The sequence below is a fragment of the Oncorhynchus kisutch genome, linkage group LG6, assembly GCF_002021735.2.
Source record: "Oncorhynchus kisutch isolate 150728-3 linkage group LG6, Okis_V2, whole genome shotgun sequence".
NCBI lineage: Eukaryota > Metazoa > Chordata > Actinopteri > Salmoniformes > Salmonidae > Oncorhynchus > Oncorhynchus kisutch.
Window position 1 is genome coordinate 12,893,318 of NC_034179.2, and position 26,332 is coordinate 12,919,649.

A 26,332-nucleotide genomic window follows, 5' to 3' on the forward strand; every position below is an offset into this window, starting at 1 on the left:
ATGAACTACTAAATAGTGATTTTGTCAGACAGCAGCTCTATAGAGATGAGCTGATGACTTGGAATTAAATAATACATTCATCAAATAAAACAAATGTAATATACACTAGAGGTCGACCGATTATGATTTTTCAACGTCGATAACGATTATTGGAGGACCAAAAAGGCCGATACCGATTAATCGGCCAATTTTTACTTATTTATTAGTAATAATGACAATTACAACAATACTGAATGAACACTTATTTTAACTTAATATAATACATCAATAAAATCAATTTAGCCTCAAGTAAATAATTAAACATGTTCAATTTGGTTTAAATAATGCAAAAACAAAGTGTTGGAGAAGAAAGTAAAAGTGCAATATGTGCTATGTAAGAAAGCTAACGTTTCAGTTCCTTGCTCAGAACATGAGAACATATGAAAGCTGGTGGTTCCTTTTAACATGAGTCTTCAATATTCCCAGGTAAGAAGTTTTAGGTTGTAGTTATTATAGAAGTTTTAGGTTGTAGTTAATATAGGAATTATAGGACTATTTCCCTCTATACCATTTGTATTTCATTAACCTTTTGACTATTGGATGTTCTTATAGGCACTTTAGTATTGCCAGTGTAACAGTACAGCTTCCATCCCTCTCCTCGCTCCTCCCTGGGCTCGAACCAGCAACATAACGACAACAGCCACCATCAAAGCAGCGATACCCATGCAGAGCAAGGGTAACAACTACTGGAAGGCTCAGAGCGAGTGACGTCTGAAACGCAATTAGCGCGCGCTAACTAGCTAGCCATTTCACTTCGGTTACACCAGCCTCATCTCGGGAGTTGATAGGCTTGAAGTCATAAACAGCGCAATGCTTGACGCACAACGAAGAGCTGCTGGCAAAACACACGAAAGTGATGTTTGAATGAATGTTAACATGTCTGCTTCTGCCTACCACCGCTCAGTCAGATACTTAGATACTTGTATGCTTGTATGCTCAGTCAGATTATATGCAACGCAGGACACGCTAGATAATATGTAGTAATATCATCAACCATGTGTAATTAACTAGTGATTATGATTGATTGTTTTTTATAAGTTAAGTTTAATGCTAACTAGCAACTTACCTTGGCTTACTGCATTCGCGTAACAGGCTGTCTCCTTGTGGAGTGCAATGACAGAGAGGCAGGTCGTTATTGTGTTGGACTAGTTAACTGTAAGTTTGCAAGATTGGATACCCCGAGCTGACAAGATGAAAATCTGTCGTTCTGCCCCTGAACGAGGCAGTTAACCCACTGTTCCTAGGCCGTCATTGAAAATAAGAATGTATTCTTAACTGACTTGCCTAGTTAAATAAAGGTATAAAAAAAATATATATATAAAAAATAAATAAAAAATTGGCAAATCAGCGCCCAAAAATACCGATTTCCGATTGTTATGAAAACTTGAAATCGGCCCCAATTAATCGGTCAACCTCTAATATACAGAACTGAAATATATTTTATTAAAGTAATGTGAATAACTGATGGTTGCTAAGCAGTAATGGACAGTCACTACCATCATGGGACTTTTATTAATTGTTTTATTCTGTGTTGTTACAGTATTCAAACCAAATCATGCATAATGCATTTAATGTTTGAAAAAAATACGGACACCGAAATCGAAAATATATTTTAAATTTTTATTTGATTCATATTTTTGTTGTACTTTTTACCCCTTTTTCTCCCCAATTTCGTGATATCCATTTGGTAGTTACAGTTTTGTCCCATCGCTGCAACTCCCCTACGGACTCGGGAGAGGTCGGGAGCCATGCGTCCTCCGAAAAACGACCCTGACAAGCCGCACTGCTTCTTGACACACTGCTCGCTTAACAAGGAAGCCAGCCACACCAATGTGTTGGAGGAAACACCGTACAGCTGGAAACGGCAGTCAGTTTGCAGGCGCTCAGCCCGCCACAGGGAGTTGCTAGAGTGTGATGGGACAAGGAAATCCCGGCCAGGCAAACCCTCCACTAACCTGGACGACACTTTGCCAATTGTGCGCCGCCTTATGGGTCTCCCAGTCACAGCCGGCTGTAACACAGCCTGGGATGGAGCTGTTGTGATGCCTTCGACCACTGCGCCACTCGGGATGCTGAAATCGAAAATCTTGATTTATTTTGTAGTAATTGAACCGGAACCTAACCGGACTCAAAAAGCAATAATCGCTCAGCATTACCCAGCACAAACCCAGTGTGTGTGTGTCAGAATGATGTGTGTTTTAGACATATTGCTGGTTGACGTTTGGCTATGTGCTGTCTTGTGTGATCCATCACTGTGATGTATTGTTGGTGTGTGTGTTTTACGTGTGAGCATGCTCATGTGTGTGTGTGTGTGTGCGCGTGTGTGAGCGTGTGTGTGTGTGTGTGCGCGCGTGCGTGTGTGTGCGCGTGAGTGTGTGTGTGTGTGTGTGCGCATGTGTTTTTGTGTGTGCGCGTATGTGTGTGTGTTTGCATGTTCGTACGTGTGTGTGTTGGGAATGGAGGTCAGCCTGATCCTGGCAGCGTTTCCCCTCTCCTCTATCCAGCCTGCTATGCTGCCTGCGTGATGTTATCAGGGTTGGGAGTCTGTTTGCTTTGGGAGTGCTGGGCAGTCCGGGGTGGAAACGAGACACCCCCAGGGGACAGCCGAGGTAGAGGGCCCAGGAAGTTAAAGACTTTGGCCTGGGAAAGGGCTGCTGGGGCTGGGAGGCTGGGAGAGGGAGAGACCCGGACCAGTACTGAAAGACAGAGTGGATAAAAATGGAATGGAAAAATAGCTAGCTAGCCCCGGTTGGGTTGAGATGATGATGCGCTACTTGCGTCTACCTTCCCTCCCCTCCTTTCCTCAAGACAAAAGCAGTTTTCTCACAGGAACAGGAAATGTAGGCTGCGCCAGCAGTTTAACTCTTGTGGTGAAAGAAGAACAGAAAGAGGATTCACCTTTTTATGTAACCTTTATTTAACCAGGTTAGACTAATTAGGGTTAACTTAAGTGCCTTGCTCAAGGGCACAGAGATTTTTCACCTAGTCGGCTCAGGGATTCGAACCAGATACCTTTCGGTTACTGGCCCAACTCTCTTAACTGCTAGGCTACCTGCCGCCAGGTAGGTTGAGGGGTGGGTGAGGGCGTATAGAGGGGTGGGTGAGGGGCGTGGCAGTGCCAGTACAGGAAGTCTAAATATGGTAATTTGAAAGACGGTTTTATCCAAAGTGACTTACAGAACTGTCTTGTTCAGTATGGCCCATACATCAATCCAACCCACAATCTGATGCTGTGACACCATGCTCTCTAACGCACAAAATGTGATGTTATTATAACATTATCAGAAGCTTATGCATAGACAACAGGCCGCGTTTAGACAATGACTTATCAATGGCCCAAGCCCAGCTCAGTTAATACCTACCATTGTGTCGCTGAGTCATCATAATGCTTCAGCAAATGTACATTATCCTTGGGGCGTTGGTAGACACAATGTAAGTAACCTAATTTATGTACCTCGAACTGCCCTGAATTCCTCTGCTGATCCTACAGCTATTGTATGCTGTAATCATATGCCTATATCATATGCCTTTGAACCAGAGTAATACTGTTTGGACTGAGGGGGTGAGCCCTAGTAGGAAGTCCACTGTGTGCAGTTCACCCTGCACTACTAAAAATAACCTGAGCATGTCTTCCTCTGCTAAGCTTTCCAGTAAAGCACGAAAAATAATCAAGCATCCCAGAAAAGTGTTTAAAAAAGCCCACGTTAACATATGTAGCTTTAGAAACAAGGTTCATAAAATCAATAATTTGCTCGTAACAGATTACATTCATGTTCTGACAAACTCTGAAAATCACTTAGACAGTACCTTTGATGATACAGTGGTAGCAATACATGATTTAAGAAATACAGAAATGCCAAAGGTGGAGGTGTTGCTGCTTATATTCAGAACCACATTCCTGTAAGCTTAGAGAGGATCTCATGTTAAATACTGTTGAAGTAATATGGCTACAGGTTCATCTGCCTCACCTTATGCCCATTCTGGTGGGAAACTGCTATAGACCACTGAGTGCTAACAGTCAGTGTCTGGATAATGTATGAAATGCTTGATAATGTATGTGATATCAATGGAGAGGTATACTTTCTGGGTGATTTTAAATATTGACTAGCTTTCATCAGGCTGCCCACTCGAGAAAGCTTCAAACTCTAACTAGTGCCTGCAACCTGGTTCAGGTTATCAGTCAACCTACCAGGATATTTACAAACAGTACAGGAATGAAATCATCAACATGTATTGATCATGTCTTTACTAATGCTGCAGAAATCTGTTTGAAAGCAGTATCCAAATCCATCGAATGTAGGGATCACAATATATTGGCAAACCTAATACAAATACCTAAGAATAGTAAAGCCCCCTTAACTGGCTCAAATAGCCGACCAATCAGCCTGTTACCAACCCTTAGTGAACATTTTGAAAAAATTATGTTTGACCAGATACAATGCTATTTTACAGTAAACAAATTGACAACAGATTTTCAGCATGCTTATAGGGAAGGACATTCAACAAGCACATCACTTACACAAATGACTGACTGGCTGAGAGAAATTGATGATAAAAAGATTGGGGGGGCTCTTGTGTTCGACTTCAGTGTGGCTTTTGACATTATCGATCCTAGTCTGTTGCTGGAAAAACTTGTGTTATGGCTTTACACCCCCTGCTATGTTGCGGATAAAGAGTTACCTATCTAACAGAACACAGAGGGTGTTCTTTAATGGAAGCCTCTCCAACAAAATCCAGGTAGAATCAGGAATTCCCCAGGGCAGCTGTCTAGGCCCCTTACTTTTTTTCAATCTTTAGTAGTGCTTTGAGTAAAGCCAGTGTGTCTATGTATGCGGATGACTCAACACTATACACGTCAGCTACCACACCGAATGAAATGACAGCAACACTTAACAAAGAGCTGCAGTTAGTTTCAGAAGAGGTGGCAAGGAATAAGTTAGTCATAAATATTTTAAAAACTAAAAGCATTGTAGTTGGAACAAATCATTCACTAAACCTATTGGAGTAACTCATGGTCAAAGCATATTGATACAATAGTAGCTAGGATGGTGATACGTCTGTCTATAATAAAGTGCTACTCTGCATTCTTAACATCACTATCAACAAGGCAGGTCCTACAGGCCCTAGTTTTGTCGCACCAGGACTACTGTTCAGTCATGTGGTCTGGTGCCATACTTAGGAAAATTGCAATTGGTTCAGAACAGGCCAACATGGCTGGCCCTTGGATGTACACATAGAGCTAACATCAATAATATGCATGTCAATCTTTACTGGCTCAAAGTGGAGGAGAGATTGACTTAATCACTACTTGTATTTATGAGAGGTATTGGCATGTTGAATGCACAGAGCTGTCTGTTTAAATTACAGGCATTACTCGGACACCCATGCATACCCCACAAGACATGCCACCAGAGGTCTCTTCACAGTACCCAAGTCCAGAACAGACTATGGGAGGCACACAGTACTACATGGAACTATTCCACATCTTGTAACTCATGCCAATAAAGTAAAGTTAGATTTAAAAAACAGATAAAAATACACCTTATGGAACATCGGGGACTGTGAAGCAACACAAACAAAGACACATGCATACAAACACACAATGACTTACACATTATACACATGTATTTTGTGGTGGTATGTGGTAGTAGAGTAGAGGCCTCAGGGAACACACTTAATATGTTGTGAAATCTGTTATGAATGTATTGTGATGTTTTTAAAATGTATAACGGCCTTAATTTTCCTGGACCACATAATAAATACAAACGAACTCAGCAAAAAAATTAACATCCCTTTTTCAGGACTCTGTCTTTCAAAGATAATTAGTCAAAATCCAAATAACTTCACAGATCTTTATTGTAAAGGGTTTAACTTAAGGTATAGGGGGCAGCATTTTCACTTTTGGATAAATAGCGTGCCCAATTTCAACTTCCTGCTACTCATGCCAAGAATATAAGATATGCATATTATTCGTAGATTTGGATAGAAAACACTCTGAAGATTCTAAAACAGTTTGAATCATGTCTGTGAGTATAACATAACTTATGTAGCAGGCAAAACCCCGAGGACTAACTGAAAAGAAATGGAGGTCTCTGTCTGTTCAGTGAGTTCTCGTTGGGAAACGATATTTCTTAGGAACTTGTTTTCAGTTCCTACCGCTTCCACTGGATGTAACCAGTCTTTGGAATTTGGTTGAGGTTATTCCTTTGTAAAATGAAGAAGTAAGGCCATCTAGGAACTGCGTAAAACTGTTGAGTTGCGCAAGACTTGAAAAGTAGCTTGGTTTGTTGTCTTCCTGTATTGAACACAGATAGACCCGTCTTCAATTTGATCGATTATTAACGTTTAAAAATAACTAAAGTTGTATTACAAAAGTAGTTTGAAATGTTTTGGCAAAGTTTCCAGGCAACTTTTGAAATATTTTGTGGTGACGTTGCGCAATTTGGAAGCTGTTTTTTGGAGATGCCGTGACGCCTCTTGCACTGAGATGCGGTGCCTTAGACCGCCTCGCCACTCGGGTGCCCTCATTTCTAATGGGGTAGGACAGTGCCAGACCAGGTCTCTCGGCCGTCCACCGCTTCCCAGAGCCAGTGTGTCTGTGTGTGATCACCACGGTGACAAAGATTCAACTGATTCCAATCAAAGCAGCAGCTCCATTGATGTGAGAGATTACACGCTGTCTGTTGGGGCCAAGATGAGGGTTCCAGGTGATTGGACACCTGTGTACCTGTCCATCTAGATAAGCCCCTCCCCCCCTGGATAGATTCCTTTCTTTCTGTTCTCTTCCCGTCCTTTTCCTCCGTCAGCCTCGGTCTATTTTTGTGAACTTGTGGCCGGTTCCCACAGTGTGGTTCCCATGGTTATCAGCATGGAGATAGCGAGCGAAGGGAGTGAGGGGGGGGGGGGGGGGGGGGTTGACAGAGAGCGGGAGACAGCAGTGCTGCACTGACTGCTTTGAGAGCGAGCATAGTGGGCTCAGCTCTGTCACTGGAGGGAGAGAGGGTGGGGGGGGGGCAAGCTGGTGTGCAGTTCATGAATATCAGTGTAGTGCAGGCTGCTGGAGAGGGGAGGGGTGCTCTGCCTCTGAGATAGAGGGCTGAGGTGGGGTAGGATGGAGCGAGGCGGAATAGAAGGGGGAGGGAGAGCTGTTTAGGGGGCGAAGGGGCACTGAAAAAGGGACAGATTCAGTTCCCACACTTATAATTACTGTGTCACAGGAGACTGAAAGGGACTGCCGCTGGCCCTGGGGAATTTAGCCGGGGGGAGGGAGGAGAGTGACACAGGAACTCTGCTCTTTCTATTGACTTTACCTCATTGCTTTCACACCAGTAGAGGTGACCCCCCCCCCCCCACACTCCTTTCCATACCACCCCCCACTCCTTAACCACCTCCTCCTCGCTGCTTTTTAACACCCCCCTCTTCTCCTTCACCTCCCCCTCCTCTCTTCTTCTCCTTCACCTCCCCCTCCTCTCTTCTCCTCCTTAACCTCCCCCTCCTCTCTTCTCCTCCTTAACCTCCCCCTCCTCTCTTCTCCTCCTTAACCTCCCCCTCCTCTCTTCTCCTCCTTAACCTCCCCCTCTCTCTTCTCCTTCTTAACCTCCCCATCCTCTCTACTTCTTCTTAACCTTCCCCTCTTCTCCTTCTTAACCTCCCCCTCTTCTCCTTCTTAACCTCCCCCTCTTCTCCTTCTTAACCTCCCCCTCTTCTCCTTCTTAACCTCCCCCTCTTCTCCTTCTTCACCTCCCCCTCTCTTCTCCTTCTTCACCTCCCCCTCTCTTCTCCTTCTTCACCTCCCCCTCTCTTCTCCTTCTTCACCTCCCCCTCTCTTCTCCTTCTTCACCTCCCCCTCTCTTCTCCTTCTTAACCTCCCCCTCTCTTCTCCTTCTTAACCTCCCCCTCTCTTCTCCTTCTTAACCTCCCCCTCTCTTCTCCTTCTTAACCTCCCCCTCTCTTCTCCTTCTTAACCTCACCCTCTTCTCCTTCTTAACCTCACCCTCTTCTCCTTCTTAACCTCCCCCGTCGTCTCCTTCTTAACCTCACCCTCGTCTCCTTCTTAACCTCACCCTCGTCTCCTTCTTAACCTCACCCTCGTCTCCTTCTTAACCTCACCCTCGTCTCCTTCTTAACACCCCCCTCTTCTCCTTCACCTCCCCCTCCTCTCTTCTTCTCCTTCACCTCCCCCTCCTCTCTTCTCCTCCTTAACCTCCCCCTCCTCTCTTCTCCTCCTTAACCTCCCCCTCCTCTCTTCTCCTCCTTAACCTCCCCCTCCTCTCTTCTCCTCCTTAACCTCCCCCTCCTCTCTTCTCCTTCTTAACCTCCCCATCCTCTCTACTTCTTCTTAACCTTCCCCTCTTCTCCTTCTTAACCTCCCCCTCTTCTCCTTCTTAACCTCCCCCTCTTCTCCTTCTTAACCTCCCCTCTTCTCCTTCTTAACCTCCCCCTCTTCTCCTTCTTCACCTCCCCCTCTCTTCTCCTTCTTCACCTCCCCTCTCTTCTCCTTCTTCACCTCCCCCTCTCTTCTCCTTCTTCACCTCCCCCTCTCTTCTCCTTCTTCACCTCCCCCTCTCTTCTCCTTCTTAACCTCCCCCTCTCTTCTCCTTCTTAACCTCCCCCTCTCTTCTCCTTCTTAACCTCCCCCTCTCTTCTCCTTCTTAACCTCCCCCTCTCTTCTCCTTCTTAACCTCACCCTCTTCTCCTTCTTAACCTCACCCTCTTCTCCTTCTTAACCTCACCCTCTTCTCCTTCTTAACCTCCCCCGTCGTCTCCTTCTTAACCTCACCCTCGTCTCCTTCTTAATCCTCACCCTCGTCTCCTTCTTAACTCACCCTCGTCTCCTTCTTAACCTCACCCTCGTCTCCTTCTTAACCTCACCCTCGTCTCCTTCTTAACCTCACCCTCGTCTTCTTCACCTCCCCCTCCTTTCTTCTCCTTCTTAACCTCCTCCTCCCCTCTCTTCCTTCTTACCCTCCTTCTCCCCTCTCCTCCCCTCTTCTCCTTCTTAACCACCTCCTCCCCTCTTCTCCTTAACCTCCTCCTCCCCTCTTCCTTCTTACCCTCCTTCTCCCCTCTCCTCCCCTCTTCTCCTTCTTAACCACCTCCTCCCCTCTTCTCCTTAACCTCCCCCTCCTCTCTCCTTCTTAACCTTCTCCTCTCTACTTCTTAACCTCCCCCTCCTCTCTCCTTCTTAACCTTCTCCTCCCCCTCTACTCCTTCTTCCTAACCTCCTCCTCCTCCCCCTCCTCTCTCCTCAACCTTCTCCTCCCCCTCTTCCTTCTTCTAAACTCCTCCTCCCCTCCTCTCTCCTCCCTCTTAACCTCTCCTCCCCCTCTCCTCCTTAACCCCCCCTCTCTCCTCAACCTCCCACTCCTTTCCTCCTTCTTAACCTCCTCTCCCTCCTTTCTCCTCCTTCTTGTGCTTTTGTTCACTGTCTTGTCCTGCTTCCTTTTTGAAACCCGTCTCTTTCTCTCTCCCCATCTCTTCCTCTGCTGCGTTCTACCTCCTCAGGCCGCTGCATCTCTTGTTGACACTGGGGCTCTGAGGGAGAGCTTTGATGTCCCTCTGCGCGCTCTCTCACACACACTCTCCATCAACTCAATCCTACTTCTATCTAGGTAGTTTCAGCCATAATTGTGTGAGACAGTAAAAAAAAAATTCCTGAGGAGGCGTAAGATCAAAGTGTAGAAATTCACTTCTCCTTCCCCGTCCCACAGCTTCCTCATCTTTCTCCTGCACCTCACCCTAGTCTCCCAACCCTGGCAAGGTCCTTGTCCCACCACCCCACACACCCTTCCCAGTCCCATCCCACAGCTTTCTCAGGGAGAGGCTCCTGCAGGGCAGAGTAGCAGCCACTGTCAATATTTACAGTTGATTATGAATCACGTAACATTACAATATCATCCCGTGCATGCTTGTGTGTGCTTGTATCAGAACAAAGGTGTGAAATATGCGGCCGCGGTAGCGGGGTTGCGCAACGGAATCTAGTGGCGCTCCCATGACGGAGCCGTCAGACAGAAGCTTGGGAAGAGACAAGACAGAATGTTGACTTTGAGTGAGTGGGCGGGTGCACTCACTAACCGTTGTTTTGGAACAGTTATGATCTGATTGTCTGTCTTAGGGAATCCTGTCCGCCGTTCATTCCATTTATATCTGCAGCACTGTCAACAGTGTTCTTATCTCTCAATAAACCCGATTTAGTGCCGATTTAGGATCAGTTTCATATCTTAGTTCATATTGAATAAGATTACGTGTACGGGGGGGGGGGGGGGTGATCCTAGATCAGAGAGGACAGGGGGGTGAGAGGACAGGGGGGTGATCCTAGATCAGCACTTATCCTCTGAGATGCTTTATAAATACGGGCCCTGGTCTCTGAATTCTCAGTATATTTTATGAGATATGACTAGTGGTTCTATTGAACCTGATCATTACATCACTATATGTGTTGCTAATAAAAACACAATGTTAGCACAGTAATAACACTGCCATAACACAGTTAGGGCTGGCACACGCAAGGTGTTGTTGTGAACAAGTCTTTTGGTTCCCTTGGCAACACCCACCACAATGCAGCAGCAGCAGCACACATAGAAATATAATGAATAGAAGAGTCTTGGAACCTCTAACCCTAACAATTAGCTTGGTAAACTCCTGGGTATTATAGAATGTTCATTCAAATGATGTTAACTGATGTGGCACATGCAATGGAATGTATTTATTTTGTAATGTCAGTTGAGTTGAATCAACAAATTACGGAACATATTGATGGGTACACTTCCTACTTTTACTTCCTGCTTTTCTCCTATCGGTACACTCCCAATGGCCGCCGGTCCCCCCCCATTATGCCATCATTGACTTGAATGGGGATACCCATTCTATTCATTCAATTTCTATGGCAGCTCATGCGGTCGAGCGGAGGGCTATTCCAACGGTTATTACGGAGACTGCAGTCATTTGGTTGGACAATTACCATCATCCAAAATTCCATGAAATGGAATGTAGTATTCTAGGCTCCAGTTACAGCATGTTTCAATCTATAGCTACTACTTGTCCCTTAATCTCTATTCCCAAAACAGTTTATTCCGGTCAGCAACACTCACAGACTAGCTGTTGAATACATTTTTTTGGGGGGGGGTTAGCTGTTTTTAAACTCCTTCAAAACTCATTACCCCAATCGCATTGTCCAAGGACCTTTTCAACATGTTGGTTGCCTGAGCTGTTTTGAGTTAGTAAGCCTCACCTATCTGGCCTGGTAAAGAAAGAGAGAGAGAGAGAGAGAGAGAGAGGTGAAAGGGAAAATAGAATGACCTCATAGGGCCAGGGAACAGTATTTGTGACTATCTAATGCTGAGACTACACTGAGGGCTAGGAGGGTAACAATCAATGGGGGTTTCTGTGCATGTGTGGAGCCCCTGGCTGTTCCCAAGCCACTACCAAACAAAGCCACTACCGGCCGGGATCCTGGGGCTGAGCCAAGGACATAGACTCCTCTTAATCAATTGCTCTGTTGCCTGGCCCTCTTTTTGCACTCAAACCTAAAGTACCCTTTTGAGCTCCAACATGACGTATGCTAGGCAAAAGAAAGAATGGGATTCTTCCTGATGAATCATGAATTTCTGTTTTTCTGACATTAACCTCCACTGATATAAAATTGGAGCTGACCCATCCATAGACAAACTCCTGTTGTTCTGATTACATTCCTGCCAAGAAAATAACTAGAGATGGCCGAAACCAACAGTGAGCACAACCCAACATTATCTAGGCTACATAACCCAACACTATTAACATAACACAACATTATCTAGACTCCATAACCTAACACTATTAACATTAAATAACATTAGCTAGACTCCATAACCCAACACTATTAACATAACACAACATTATCTAGACTCCATAACCCAACACTATTAACATTAAACAACAATATTGCAATTCACAAAGTTGGAGGAAAACGGAAAGGAAAAAGTATGTTTGAAAACCCCCAGAAACTTGCACCGGCATCAAAAGTCAGCGGAAGCCAACATTATCTAGGCTACTGTGCCTTCGGAAAGTATTCAGACCCCTTGACTTTTCCCACATTTTGTTGTGACAGATTTATTCTAAAATGGATTAATCACAGCAATCTACACATAATACCCCATAATGATACAGCCCCATTATTTATTTATTTTTTACATTTTAGCAAACAGAAATACCTTATTTACATAAGTATTCAGACCCTTTCCTATGACACTTGACATTGAGCTCAGGTGCATCCTCTTTTCATTGATCATACTTGATGTCCACCTGTGGTAAATTCAATTGATTGGACATGATTTGGAAAGGCACACAACTGTCTATATAAGGTCCCACAGTTGACAGTGCATGTCAGAGCAAAAACCAAGCCATGAGGTCGAAGGAATTGTCCGTAGAGCTCCGAGGCAGGATTGTGTCGAGGCACAGATCTGGAGAAGGGTACCAAAACAATGTCTGCAGCATTGGAGGTCCCCAAGAACACAGTGGCTTCCATTCGTAAATGGAAGAAGTTTGGAACCACCAAAACTATCCCTAGAGCTGGCCGCCCAGCCAAACTGAGCAATCGGAGGAGAAGGGCCTTGGTCAGGGAGGTGACCAAGAACCCGATGGTCACTCTGACAGAGCTCCAGAGTTCCTCTGTGGAGATGGGAGAAACTTCCAGAAGGGCAATCATCTCTGCAGCACCAATCAGGCCTTTATGGCCAGACATGACAGTCCGCTTGGAGTTTGCCAAAAGGCACCTAAAGACTATCAGACCATGAGAAACAAGATTCTCTGGTCTGATGAAACCAAGATTGAACTCTTTGGCCTGAATGTCAAGCGTCACGTCGGGAGAAAACCTGGCACCATCCCTACGATGAAGCATGGTGGTAGCAGTATCATGCTGTGGGGATGTTTTTCAGCGGCAAGGATTGGGAGACTAGTCAGGCAATGATGAACGGAGCAAAGTACAGAGAGATCCTTGATGAAAACCTGCTCCAGAACACTCAGGGCTTCAAATTGGGGCGAAACTTCACCTTCCAAAAGGACAACAACCCTAAGCACACAGCCAAGACAACGCAGGAGTGGCTTCGGGAAAAGTCTCTGAATGTCCTTCAGTGGCCCAGCCAGACCTCGGACTTGAACCTGATCGAACATCTCTGGATAGACCTGAAAATAGCTGTGCAGCACATCCATCCAACCTGTCAGAGCTTGAGAGGATCTGCAGAGAAGATTGGGAGAAACTCTCCAAATTCAGGTGTTCCAAGCTTGTAGCGTCATACCCAAAACGACTTTTTTTTATTTTATTTTTTTTATTTTACCTTTATTTAACTAGGCAAGTCAGTTAAGAACAAATTCTTATTTTCAATGACGGCCTAGGAACAGTGGGTTAACTGCCTGTTCAAGGGCAGAACGACAGATTTTGTACCTTGTCAGCTCGGGGATTTGAACTTGCAACCTTTCGGTTACTAGTCCAATGCTCTAACCACTAGGCTACACTGCCGCCCCACTTGATGCTGTAATCACTGCCAAAGGTGCTTCAACAAAGTATTGACTAAAGGGTCTGAATACTTATGTAAATATGATATTTCTGTTTTTTATTTGTAATACATTTGCAACAGTTTCTATAAACCGTTTCTATTAATTATTATTATGGGGTATTGTGTGTAGATGGAGGAGAGAAAAATAATGTAATCCATTTTAGAATAAGGCTGTAACGTAACAAAATGTGGAAAAAGTCAAGTGGTCTGAACATTCCGAAGGCACTATAAAAAATGTATTTAACTAGGAAAGTAAATTTAAGAACAAATTCTTATTTTCATTGTCGGCCTAGAAACAGTGGGTTTAACTGCCTTGTTCAGGGGCAGAATGACAGATTTTGTACCTTGTCAGCTCGGGGATCCGATCTTGCAACCTTTCGGTTACTAGTCCGATGCTCTAACCACTAGGCTACCTGCCGCGTACATAACCTAACATTATCAACATAACCCAACATTGTCTAGACTGTATAACCCAATATAACCCAACATTATCAACATAACCCGACATTGTCTAGAGTGTATAACCCAATATAACCCAACATTATCAACATAACCCGACATTGTCTAGACTGCATAACCCAACATTAGCAACATAACCTGACATTATCTGACTTCACAAAGCTGTATGTTGGTGGAAACACAAATGGAAAAACATGCCTGGCCTGCTGACCTGTCTGTGACATTAGCTGGAGTTAGACTGTAGATATTCAGTCAGGACAGGACCCTAGCTGTTCCACGTTCAGGGTTCATCACAGGTCAGACCTACTCATTAACCCAGATGCACTAATCAAAGAGCTGCAGGGTCTCTGTGATGTGAAAGTGGGGAGTTCAAACTCAATGAGTTTTCTACTGCAGAGCAGCTAAATGCACACATTACCCCCTTAAACAAGTCATTTCCATAGTTTGTAACTGGGAAAGTCAACAACAACAAAAAATCACTTTTTGATGGTTTTGTTTATGAACCATCATATCAGTTAAAGTATACATATAGAACCAGTCAAAAGTTTGGACACACCTACTCATTCAAGGGTTTTTCTTCATTTGTACTTTTTTCTACGTGGTAGACTAATAGTGAAGACATCAAAACAATGAAATAACACATATGGAATCATGTAGTAACCAAAAAAGTGTTAAACAATCGAAATAATATATTTGAGTTTCTTCAAAGTAGCCACCCTTTGCCTTCATGACGGCTTTGTACACGCTTGGCATTCTCTCAACCAGCTTCATGAGGTAGTCACCTGGAATACATTTCGATTAACAAGTGTGCCTTGTTAAAAGTACATTTGTGGAATTTCTTACTTTTTCATGCGTTTGAGCCAATCAGTTGTGCTGTGACAAGGTAGGGGTGTGCAAAGCTGTCATCAAGGAAAAGGGTGGCTACTTTCAATAATCTCAGATATAAAATATATTTTGAGTTGTTTATCACTTGTTTGGTTACTACATGATTCCATATGTGTTATTTCATAGTTTTGATGTCTTCACTATTATTATACAATGTAGAAAATAATAAAGAAAAACCCTTGAATGAGAAGGTGTGCCCAATTGATTTGTATGTCATGTACTTAACAATCCGCATGTGTGAGCACTGACTGCACCGTATTTACGTATTTATATGGTTTGGTTTGTACCCACTTGTATTTATTTTAGTTTCAATGAAATAAACCGATAATGTGCTTTTTATTTTGCATCTGTATCAATGTGTTGGCCATCGTTCCTAGCATACCAACTACCACATAGCAGAGAGGACAGGTAACTACTAGTGGAGAGAGAGGCTGGTCCTGGAGAATCTCTCGCCTGCTCTCGTTCTCTGTCTCCAACACCCCTCCCCCCCAGTTCCCATGCTGTTACTCTTCCCTCCCTAGCTGATCTTTACCTGAATCACTCCACTCTCCTCTCGCTGCAGTTTGAATCAAATCACTAATGCTCCATTGGCTAACAGTCCATTCACATGGCTTGGCTAGCGGCCGGCTCGCCATTGGCTAGCGGCCCGGGTCACTAGCTCTCCATTGGCTAGCGGCTCGTGTCACTAACACTCCATTGGCTAGCGGCTGGCTCACTCGCTCTTCATTGGCTATCGGCACTGGGTTGTGTGACCCAGCAGTCGGCCAGTCCTGCCTCCTGTGTGCGGTCCGGGATTTTCCCATGGGAGCGGCCTGAGGAGAGGAGAGCGGGACTGTGTGTCAGTCGAAGAAAAGTCTCTCTCCCACCACCTCCCACCTTTCCTCTCCCTCTTCACTCGCTAGCCCTCTGCCTTTCTCCTCTCTAGCCTTTTCTCCACCACCTCTCCTTTCACACACAGTATCACATTCTTAATACCCTTATTGTCACAACAACGAACATTCTCTTTGTCCCCAAAAAGTGTGAGATAGCCGGACTTGTAAGAAGAGTATAGAGAGCTGGGTTACAAGTGTATCTTAGCAACACTCATGAAACATTTGACACATTTGTTGTGTTTATGTGTGGACAACATGTATGTATTTTTAAGTACCATTTTATGGTAGTGTGTGTGTAGAGAGGGAATGGTGTGTGTGTGATGAGGATGGTGTCTATTTGTGTCAGAACGGTGTGTGTGTATTTGTGTCAGAATTGTGTGTGTGTTTGTGAGGGCTGTGTGTGTGTGTGTGGGAGGACGGTGTGTCTGTGTGTTGTGTCTGTGTAACAAACGTGGATGGAAGGAATGAAAACAGCACATGGATAAGCTGGGAGAGTTACGGGAGCAGGTTGTGACTTGCTCAACCATGGGAAACTTTGAGCTGAGTAAATAGTGACTGTTTTCCTGGCTGAAATGCTGGTGTGTGTGTGTGAGTGAGTGAGTGAGTGAGTGAGTGAGAGATCAGCCAAGGTAGAATACTGAGGGCGTGAGAGCGACGTCTCCATTCAGAGGTTAACACCTGTGTCACTCCCACACCTCAATGGACTACACTGCAGTCTCTACACTCACATGGCTTATATCCCTTTTCCCACCAACTGTTGTCCTACTTTTCTTTATATCTGAAAGGTATTGTCAGTATCCAAGCAGAAACTTTTATTTCCTCCAAATGACTAGTAATTTCAGTAAAGTTCTGACTACGGCTTAGTATGAAAAGTAGCCGTAATGCTGAGGCTGCATTGACACGGACTACACTCTTAATCTCTTGATGTTTGCTAGGCAGCGCCTGTTACTACTATCTTCCTGGCAGTTCTAAACTTTGCAAGGCATGGTTTTCTCAAACACAACTAGATGGATCCATGAAGAATTACTGTGGGAATGAATAGCACTAAATGACGAAAATATTGGAACAAAGTAGGCTAATGTATCCACATCACCAACAAACTATCATGGTTGTGAAGATGGCACGATAATGCCTATTCCCCCTCAGAAGACTGAAAAGATTTGTCATGAGTCCTCAGATCCTCAAAAAGTTCAACAGCTGCACCATCGAGAGCATGGTTGCATCACCGCCTGGTGTGGTAACTGCTCGGCATCCGACCACAAGGCGCTACAAAGGGTGGTGCGTACGGCCCAGTACATCACTGGGGCAGAGCTCCCTGCCATCCGGGACCTCTATACTAGGCGGTGTCAGAGGAAGGCCCTAAAGTCACAGACTGTTCGCTCTTCTACCACACAGCAAGCACTACTGGAACGCCAAATCAATGTCCAAAAGGCTTCTTAACAGCTTCTACCCCCAAGCCATAAGACTGCTAAACAGTTAATCAGATGGCCACCCAGACTATTTACATTCACCCCTTTTTTACACTGCTGCTACTCTATATATAGTCACTAATAACTCAACCTACATGTACATATGACCTCAATTACCTCAACTAACCTGTACCCACGCACATTGACTCTATACCGGTACCCACTGTATATAGCCCCGTTATTGTTATTTTATTTTAAAAAAATTAACTTTAGTTTATTTAGCAGATATTTTCTTACTCTGCATTGTTGGTTTAGTACTTGTAAGTAAGCACTTCACTAAGGTTGTATTTGGCGCATGTGACAAATACATTTTTTATTGGATTTAATGCAATTGAATGCATTTATCAAATTGTTGCTTACTGAAACTCCCAAAGTCGTCCAATCGTTGTGATACAATAGCCTATCCGCGTGTGGTCAACTAGACTATCATTTCAGCACCGTTTTGATTGGGTCAGCGCTGCTTTGAGACCAGCGTTGGGACTCATCTTGATAAATCAGTTTTCACTGAATCTCCATTTGGATATTGGGTAGACTACAATTAGGCTGTGGAAATGTTAGCTAAGTTCAGCTGAATGCTGCTCATTATCTTCTTGTTTGGTTGACTCATTTATTAGTAGTGATCAGAACATTTGGCCAGGATGTTATGTAGTTTAACAAGGGGATTATTTGGCTCTTCAGTCGTTTAGTAGCCAAGGTTTACTCCCGATCAAAATCCTGTGACTTCACTGACTTGTCTGATAATCAATCAATGTGATTTTGTTTCACTGAATCTGTCTGTATAGGCTATTTGGTTCATCTGTTTCTGGCTGGGCAAATAAGTGGAGCCGGTATGGCAAAACTATTAATTTGCTCATCTATCACTGATCATAAACATTTAGCATGCAACAATTTAGCCTAAATCAAAAGTAGGCCTTTCATTTTGATCGATCTCATGTAGGCAACTCTAAAAGCCAGAGGTTGTGAAATACAAGCACGAGACATGCTTTTGAAAATAAAGATTGCTATTATTTTCTATCGGTTTCATGATGAAGATCAGACCCTATGCCTGCTCCCTAACATAGTGGAGTGAGGATAGGAAAGAGATTAAACATGGGTAAAAAAAAAAACAACATGGGCTTGGGCTCGATTTCAAAATATCTATAATATATAACGTTTCCACACGTTCCTGTGATACAAGTTTTATAGGAAGAATTTATTGTATTTTATTCTGTTATATTCCACTAAAGTTTTACTATAATGTACACTGAGTATTCCAAACATTAGGAATAGTAATATTGAGTTGCACCCCCCTTTGTGCCCTCAGAATAGCCTCAATTCGTCTGGGAACGGACTCTACAAGTTATCAAAAGCGTTCCACAGGGATGCTGGCTCATGTTGACTCCAATGCTTCCCACAGTTGTGTCAAGTTGTCTGGATGTCCTTTCGGTTGGTGGACCATTCTTGATACACACAGGAAACTGTTGAGCGTGAAAAACCCAGTACCGTTGCAGTTCTTGACCCAATCAAACCGGTGCGACTGGCACCTACTACCATACCCCGTTCAAAGACACTTAAATCTTTTGTCTTGCACCTTTACCCTCTGAATGGCACACACACACACAAGCCATGTCTCAATTGTCTCCAGGATTTAAAATCCTTCTTTAACCTGGCGCCTCCCCTTCATCTACACTGAATTGAAGTGGATTTAACAAGTGACCTCAATAAGGGATCATGGCTTTCACCTGTATTCGCCTGGTCATTCTGTCATGGAAAGTGCAGATGTTCTTCATATTTTGTCCAATCAGTGTACAGTCATGGCCAAAGGTTTTGAGAATGACACAAATATACATGTTCACGAAGTCTGCTGCCTCAGTTTGTATGATGGCAGTTTGCATATACTCCAGAATGTTATGAAGAGTGATCAGATGAATTGCAATTAATTGCAATGCCATGCAAATTAACTGAATCCCCAAAAACATTTCCACTGCATTTCAGCCCTGCCACAAAAGGACCAGCTGACATCATGTCAGTGATTCTCTCGTTAACACAAGTGTGAGTGTTGACGAGGACAAGGCTGGAGATCACTCTGTCATGCTGATTGAGTTTGAATGACAGACTGGAAGCTTCAAAGGGAGGGTGGTGCTTGGAATCATTGTTCTTCCTCTGTCAACCATGGTCATCTGCAAGGAAACATGTGCCGTCATCATTGCTTTGCACAAAAAGGGCTTCACAGGCAAGGATATTGCTGCCAGTAAGATTGTACCTAAATCAACCATTTATCGGATCATCAAGAACTTCAAGGAGAGCAGTTCAATTATTGTGAAGAAGGCTTCAGGGCGCCCAAGAAAGTCCAGCAAGCGCCAGGAACATCTCTTAAAGTTGATTCAGCTGCGGGATCGGGGCACCACCAGTACAGAGCTTGCTCAGGAATGGCAGCAGGCAGGTGTGAGTGCATCTGCACGCACAGTGAGGAGAATACTTTGAGGATGGCCTGGTGTCAAGAAGGGCAGCAAAGAAGCCACTTCTCTCCAGGAAAAACATCAGGGACAGACTGATATTCTGCAAAAGGTACAGGGATTGGACTGCTGAGGACTGGGGTAAAGTCATTTTCTCTGATGAATCCCCTTTCCGTTTGTTTGGGACATCCGGAAAAAAGCTTATCCAGAGAAGACAAGGTGAGCGCTACCATCAGTCCTGTGTCATGCCAACAGTAAAGCATCCTGAGACCATTCATGTGTGGGGTTGCTTCTCAGCCAAGGGAGTGGGCTCACTCACACTTTTGCCTAAGAACACAGCCATGATTAAAGAATGGTACCAACACATCCTCCGAGAGCAACTTCTCCCAACCATCCAGGAACAGTTTGGTGATGAACAATGCCTATCCCAGCATGATGGAGCACCTTGCCATAATGCAAAAGTGATAACTAAGTGGCTCGGCAAACAAAACATAGATATTTTAGGTCCATGGCCAGGAAACTCCCCAGACCTTAATCCCATTGAGAACTTGTGCTCAATCCTCAAGAGGCGGGTGGACAAACAAAACCCCACAAATTCTGACAAACTCCAAGCATTGATTATGCAAGAATGGGCTGCCATCAGTTAGGATGTGGCCCAGAAGTTAATTGACAGCATGCCAGGGCTGATTGCAGAAGTCTTGAAAAAGAAGGGTCAACACTGCAAATATTGACTCTTTGCATCAACTTCATGTAATTGTCAACAAAAGCCTTTGACACTTATGAAATGCTTGTAATTATACTTCAGTATCCATAGTAACATCTGACAAAAGTATCTAAAGAAACCGAAGCAGCAAACTTGGTGAAAATTAATATTTGTGTCATTCTCAAAACTTTGGCCATGACTGTATATGTGTGTTGACTGTGATCGGGTAGGTGTGTCTAGTCTGTTTATGAACAAAATAACGAACTATTGATTTAATTTGGATGGTGCAGCAACGGCTACACAGACCCGTAACATTGGTCTAATTAAACGCAAAATATGCTATTCTATTCTTTTGAAAATACATTTTATTAGTCTCAATGTTTCTTAGGACCTACCTAAAATATATTAATAATGGATTTATTGTTGATGGTGTATGTTTATTAAAATAGACGCCCACCACTTCTACCACTCATCCCAGAGATTTTATTTAACATTTATATATCTAGGCAAGTCAATTAAAAACAAATTATTATTTTACAATGACGGTCTACCCCGGCCAAACCCTAACCTGGACAATGCTGGGCCAATTGTGCACCGCCCTATGGGACTCCCAATCACGGCCGGTTGTGATACAGCCTGGGATCGAACCAGAGTCTGTAGTGACACTGAGATGCAGTGCCTTAGACCGCTGCGCCACTTGGGAGCCCAAAATACAGTGAGTCCTATGAGAAAGGAGTATTAGCAATAGACAGAATAGGATCATGATTAGTCCAGAAAATGATCAAACTCATCATTTTAATTTTACCTTAATTTAACGAGGCAAGTCAGTTGAGAACAAATTCTTATTTACAATGACGGCTTAGGAACAGTGGGTTAACTGCCTTGTTCAGGGGCAGAATGACCGATGTTTACCTTGTCAGCTCGGGGATTCTATCTAGCAACCTTTTGGTTACTGGCCCAGTGCTCTAACCACTAGGCTACCTGCCGCTCCGGTATAAGGCACTTCATCTCAGTGCGAGAGGGGTCACTACAGGCCCTGGTTCGATCCCGGGCTGTATCACAACCGGCCGTGATTGGGAGTCCCATAGGGTGGCGCACATTTGGTCCAGCGTTGTCCGATTTAGGGTTTGGCTGGGGTAAGCAGTCATTGTAAATACTAATTATTTCTTAACTGACTTGCTTAGTTAAATAAAGGCTAAATAAATAGACCGCTGCGCCACCTGGGAGCCCATCATATCATTTACACACGTTATACACATTATTATACATGTTATTAAGGTGTTGTGCACTGCCTTATAGTTAGATCTGTCCACAGAGGACAGGAACTGAGCTGGCTGGTATTCATTAGGCACCAAGCCGGGGAGGGAATACCTGAACATTTGCAATGAAAAACACTCATTTTCATTTTCGTTGCTCCACTTTCCCCTAATGAATACAACCCTGTTTTCACTCTACTGACTGTCTGTTGATTTACAGCCCCCTTCTTTAAGTGGTGTTGTTGTACAGGGGTGGAGTTCAGGTGTATGTACGGGGCGTTTAGCACCAGCATGCTGCCAGGGGGGTTGGAGACAGGAGAACTAGAGAACACAAAAGCACCAAGGACGTGTGAATTCTACCCAGGCGTCGACGCTGTCTCCACAGTTCCTCTCCATCCCCTGGGTGGGGTGGGGTGGGGGGTGAGGTGTGTGTTGTGTGTGTGAGGTAATGGGCTGTGGGGTAGACACTGGTTGACTCTCGTCTGGTGTCTGGTGTGTGGGTGCTGCGGAAATGCCTGATGGTCTTCACAACATCACACGAAATGCCTTACCTTGGAGAGGAAGGTTTACACAGGCTTTCTTTTTGGCTAGCAGATGTTTTTATTCAAAGTGACTTACAGTTGACACAGCTACATTTATTCAGTACTGGTGTTGCCAGCTCCATGCCTCATTCATGTCTCTTGTGAATACCATGCCGATGTAATACAGTAGATAAATATGGACTTTTCTTTCTGTATTTCAAGGTGTGTTGGAGGGCTGGGCGTGTAATGTCGTCCACATGCCTCCGTTCTGAAACAGTTTGGAGCAGTTCTTGCATTATATTATGACAATTGTATGACGTTTTATTTAGTATTGGTGTTCGTTAAGGGTTTGTGCTGTACCAAACAGCTTAGTTAATGTCAAATTGAGCGACCTATTTTTATATTTAACCTTTATTTAACTAGGCAGGTTAGTTAAGAACAAATTCTTATTTACAATGACGGCCTAGGAACAGTGTGTTAACTGCCTTGTTCAGGGGCAGAACGACACATTTTTACCTTGTCAGCTTGGGGATTCGATCTAGCAACCTTTCGGTTACTGGCCCAAAGCTCTAACCACTAGGCTACTTGCCGACTAAGATCTCTGCAAAAACGTCACAATTAATGACAGATTTCTTGAGCTATCTTAGATTCATTCTGACTTTTGAGGAAGTGTATATTGGCTACGGAGTCTCAAAATGGACAAACTATTGAAGCTAAGGTCTTTTAAGGGAGTATGATCGAAACACTCGTTGGGTTCTCGGCAAGGCGTCAGCCCAACCGAAGCATGTGGAAGCCTTAACAGTGACCAGTATCTTTATGTATTTCAAGGTGTGTAACAGTGACCAGTACCTGAAGATGCCTAGAGAAAACATGACACGCCTGCTGAAGGAGAGAGGTACGTTCCCTGTCCCTTCCTCAGACACCTTTTGGTTTCAAAGGTGAGACATTTAATTTAGAAAAGTAAATGAATGGAGTTCCTGCGGGACAAATATTGTCTATTCAGTGAGTTTTCTATTCCTCTCTGCAGGGTTTCTACAACAACAGCAGCAGGCTCCTGTTCCACCAGAGGGTGAAACCTGGGACGACCCCCCTTCCCCGGCCCCATTCCTGGCCCCAGGGGCCCCCAGGTACTCACCTCATTGTCGCTGGGCCCCTCTGTCAGACCTGGACTCCTCCACCCTCACCTTCCCTAGGGGAGCGGTGTTACAGCTGCACACCGTGCCCCCCGGCCTGCTACCCAGGATACCCTTCTTCTTTATCTGCACCGGCTGTGGCAAGATCTTCTGGGAGGGCTCCCACTTCAGCAGGGTCTTGTCACAGTTTCAGGAAGTGTTGTGTATCACTGAGGATACTGAAGATACTCTGAGTTTTTCAACCCAACAGGACCGACCCCTAACCTCTGACCGCTAATCTCTGTCCATCTTGCAGGGATCAAAATGGCCGCTGACTGAACTAGGCCTACTATACTGATTACTGTCTTCACACACCTATTTTGGTGCTTTTCCATTTCGTCAAACTTTATCTTCCTAGTTTACTACGTTCCGTTCTACAGACGGTTATGTTATTACAATGGAATTAACACAAATTTGACTTTCAAATTTCCTTCAGTTTTGAAGCCATATGTTATTATGAGTTGAAAGACTGGTTTGTCTTTTTATGTGTGAATGGATCTGGTTCTGTCTGCGGTCTACTGTCTGGGAAGCTTTTTTCCGAGTATATGTTTTATGAAGACACAGTACCAGTCAAAAGTTTAGACACATCTACTCATTCAAGTTTTTTTTTTTTTTCTACATTGTAGAATAATAGTGAAGACATCAAAACTATGAAATAACACATATGGAATCATGTAGTAACCAAAAAAGTGTTAAACAAATAAAAATATATTTTAGATTTAAGATTCTTCAAAGTAGCCATCCTTTGTCTTGATAACAGCTTTGCACAGTTTTGGTATTCTCTCAACCAGCTTCATGAGGAATGCTTTTCCAACAGTCTTGAAGGAGTTCCCACATTCTGAGCACTTGTTGGCTGCTTTTCCTTCACTCTGCGGTCCAACTTATCCCAAACCATCTCAATTGGGTTGAGGTCGGGTAATTGGAGGCCAGGTCATCTGATGCAGCACTCCCATCACTCTCCTTGGTTACTAAAGATTCCATATGTGTTATTTAATAGTTTTGATGTCTTCTATTATTCTACATTGTAGAAAATAGTAAAAAAAATATTTAAAAAAATGGAATGAGTAGGTGTTCTAAAACTTAACTGGTACGGTATATGTTCTTCATCTTAAACTCGGTTTGATTTTAACTACTTTTCCATAAGTGACAAGGGGCTTCATACTATTCTATATTCTGTGAATCCTGTATTTTATTGTTGATTATGAAATAAGTTGTTTTATAAAAAGGTAACTCTCGTTATCACTGATGGCGTTCCGTATTTCTGTCAATTATTTATTTCATCCTTATCTTAGGATGGTGGTAGACAGGCTTCAACCAGCCTGAGATGAGGTGTAGCCAACATCTTAGTTTGTTTTCTTACTTTTCTTGAATTATTAGCATAACGTTTTGGATGTCTATGGCTATTATGTGCTGATCTTATTGCTCTATTTCAACAGGAGGTCTTCATTGACTTTTAGGCAATCTAAAGACTATTACTCACCTAAGTTGTCTGGAGGCACTTCTCATATTGGATGGTGATAGTGGTTTACTTGACTTCACCTCTGGGACTGGTGTTGTAACGTGACCCACTGCTCACCTCTGGGACTGGTGGTGTAACGTGACCCCCCTCTGGGACTGGTGGTGTAACGTGACCCACCTCTGGGACTGGTGGTGTAACGTGACCCACCTCTGGGACTGGTGGTGTAACGTGACCGACCGCTCACCTCAGGGACTGGTGGTGTAGCGTGACCCACCTCTGGGACTGGTGGTGTAACGTGACCCACCTCTGGGACTGGTGGTGTAACGTGACCGACCGCTTACCTCTGGGACTGGTGGTGTAATGTGACCCACCGCTCACCTCTGGGACTGGTGGTGTAACGTGACCCACCGCTCACCTCTGGGACTGGTGGTGTAACGTGACCCACCGCTCACCTCTGGGACTGGTGGTGTAACGTGACCCACCTCTGGGACTGGTGGTGTAACGTGACCCACCTCTGGGACTGGTGGTGTAACGTGACCGACCGCTCACCTCTGGGACTGGTGGTGTAACGTGACCCACCTCTGGGACTGGTGGTGTAACGTGACCCACCTCTGGGACTGGTGGTGTAACGTGACCCACCTCTGGGACTGGTGGTGTAACGTGACCCACCTCTGGGACTGGTGGTGTAACGTGACCGACAGCTTACCTCTGGGACTGGTGGTGTAATGTGACCCACCGCTCACCTCTGGGACTGGTGGTGTAACGTGACCCACCGCTCACCTCTGGGACTGGTGGTGTAACGTGACCCACCTCTGGGACTGGTGGTGTAACGTGACCCACCTCTGGGACTGGTGGTGTAACGTGACCCACCTCTGGGACTGGTGGTGTAACGTGACCCACCACTCACCTCTGGGACTGGTGGTGTAGCGTGACCCACTGCTCAAGGTCACCTGGTAACTCAAACCGTCCCCTGGCCCCCTTTCTGTTTCAGTCCCTGGTCAACAGAGGTGTGAGCTGCTTTATCCTCTATCCATCCATGCTAAACAAATGAACACAAAAGGACCAAACATCAAGATAATAAAGGCTTTTGTTGCTTCAGTTGACGGTTACGGTACTTAGTTTTGTCAAGTAAAAGTGCTTCTCTGTACATCAACTGTTCTTCTGTGACAGTAGTTCATCAACTGTCAGTCAGAGCAGGTTAAAGGTTAAAGCAACATAAGGAAGAATATTAGAATACACCATGTGCAATTTGTTTTTTTCTCTTGTCAGTCACTCACAGTCATTCAATTAGCCATGTCAGCGAAGCATTTGTAGATTGGTAGTTAGTCTAGCCAGCTATCTAAACTTTTAGAAATCATGGCCCAATACCGAACCGTCTCCCAGTCCCTGCAGCTGAAAAACATCCCCATAGCATGATGCTGCCACCACCATGCTTCATTGTAGGGATGGTGCCAGGTTTCCTCCAGACGTGACGCTTGGCATTCACGCCAAAGAGTTTAATCTTGGTTTCATCAGACCAGAGAATCTTGTTTC

The 26,332-nt window shown here is 44.3% G+C and overlaps 1 protein-coding gene across 2 annotated transcripts in view; it reads left to right on the top strand.

The window, feature by feature from the left end:
• Nucleotides 1-25,897, top strand: part of exd3 (exonuclease 3'-5' domain containing 3) — a 65,447-nt gene extending 39,550 nt beyond the window's left edge. For both annotated transcript variants that reach the window (XM_020484813.2, XM_020484815.2), the window contains exons 20-21: nucleotides 22,997-23,063; nucleotides 23,196-25,897. In XM_020484813.2, the coding sequence (XP_020340402.1) occupies nucleotides 22,997-23,063; nucleotides 23,196-23,578 (450 nt within the window). In that variant the 3' untranslated portion in view covers nucleotides 23,579-25,897. The remainder of the gene's footprint in view (nucleotides 1-22,996; nucleotides 23,064-23,195) is intronic.
• Nucleotides 25,898-26,332: the final 435 nt, after the last annotated feature.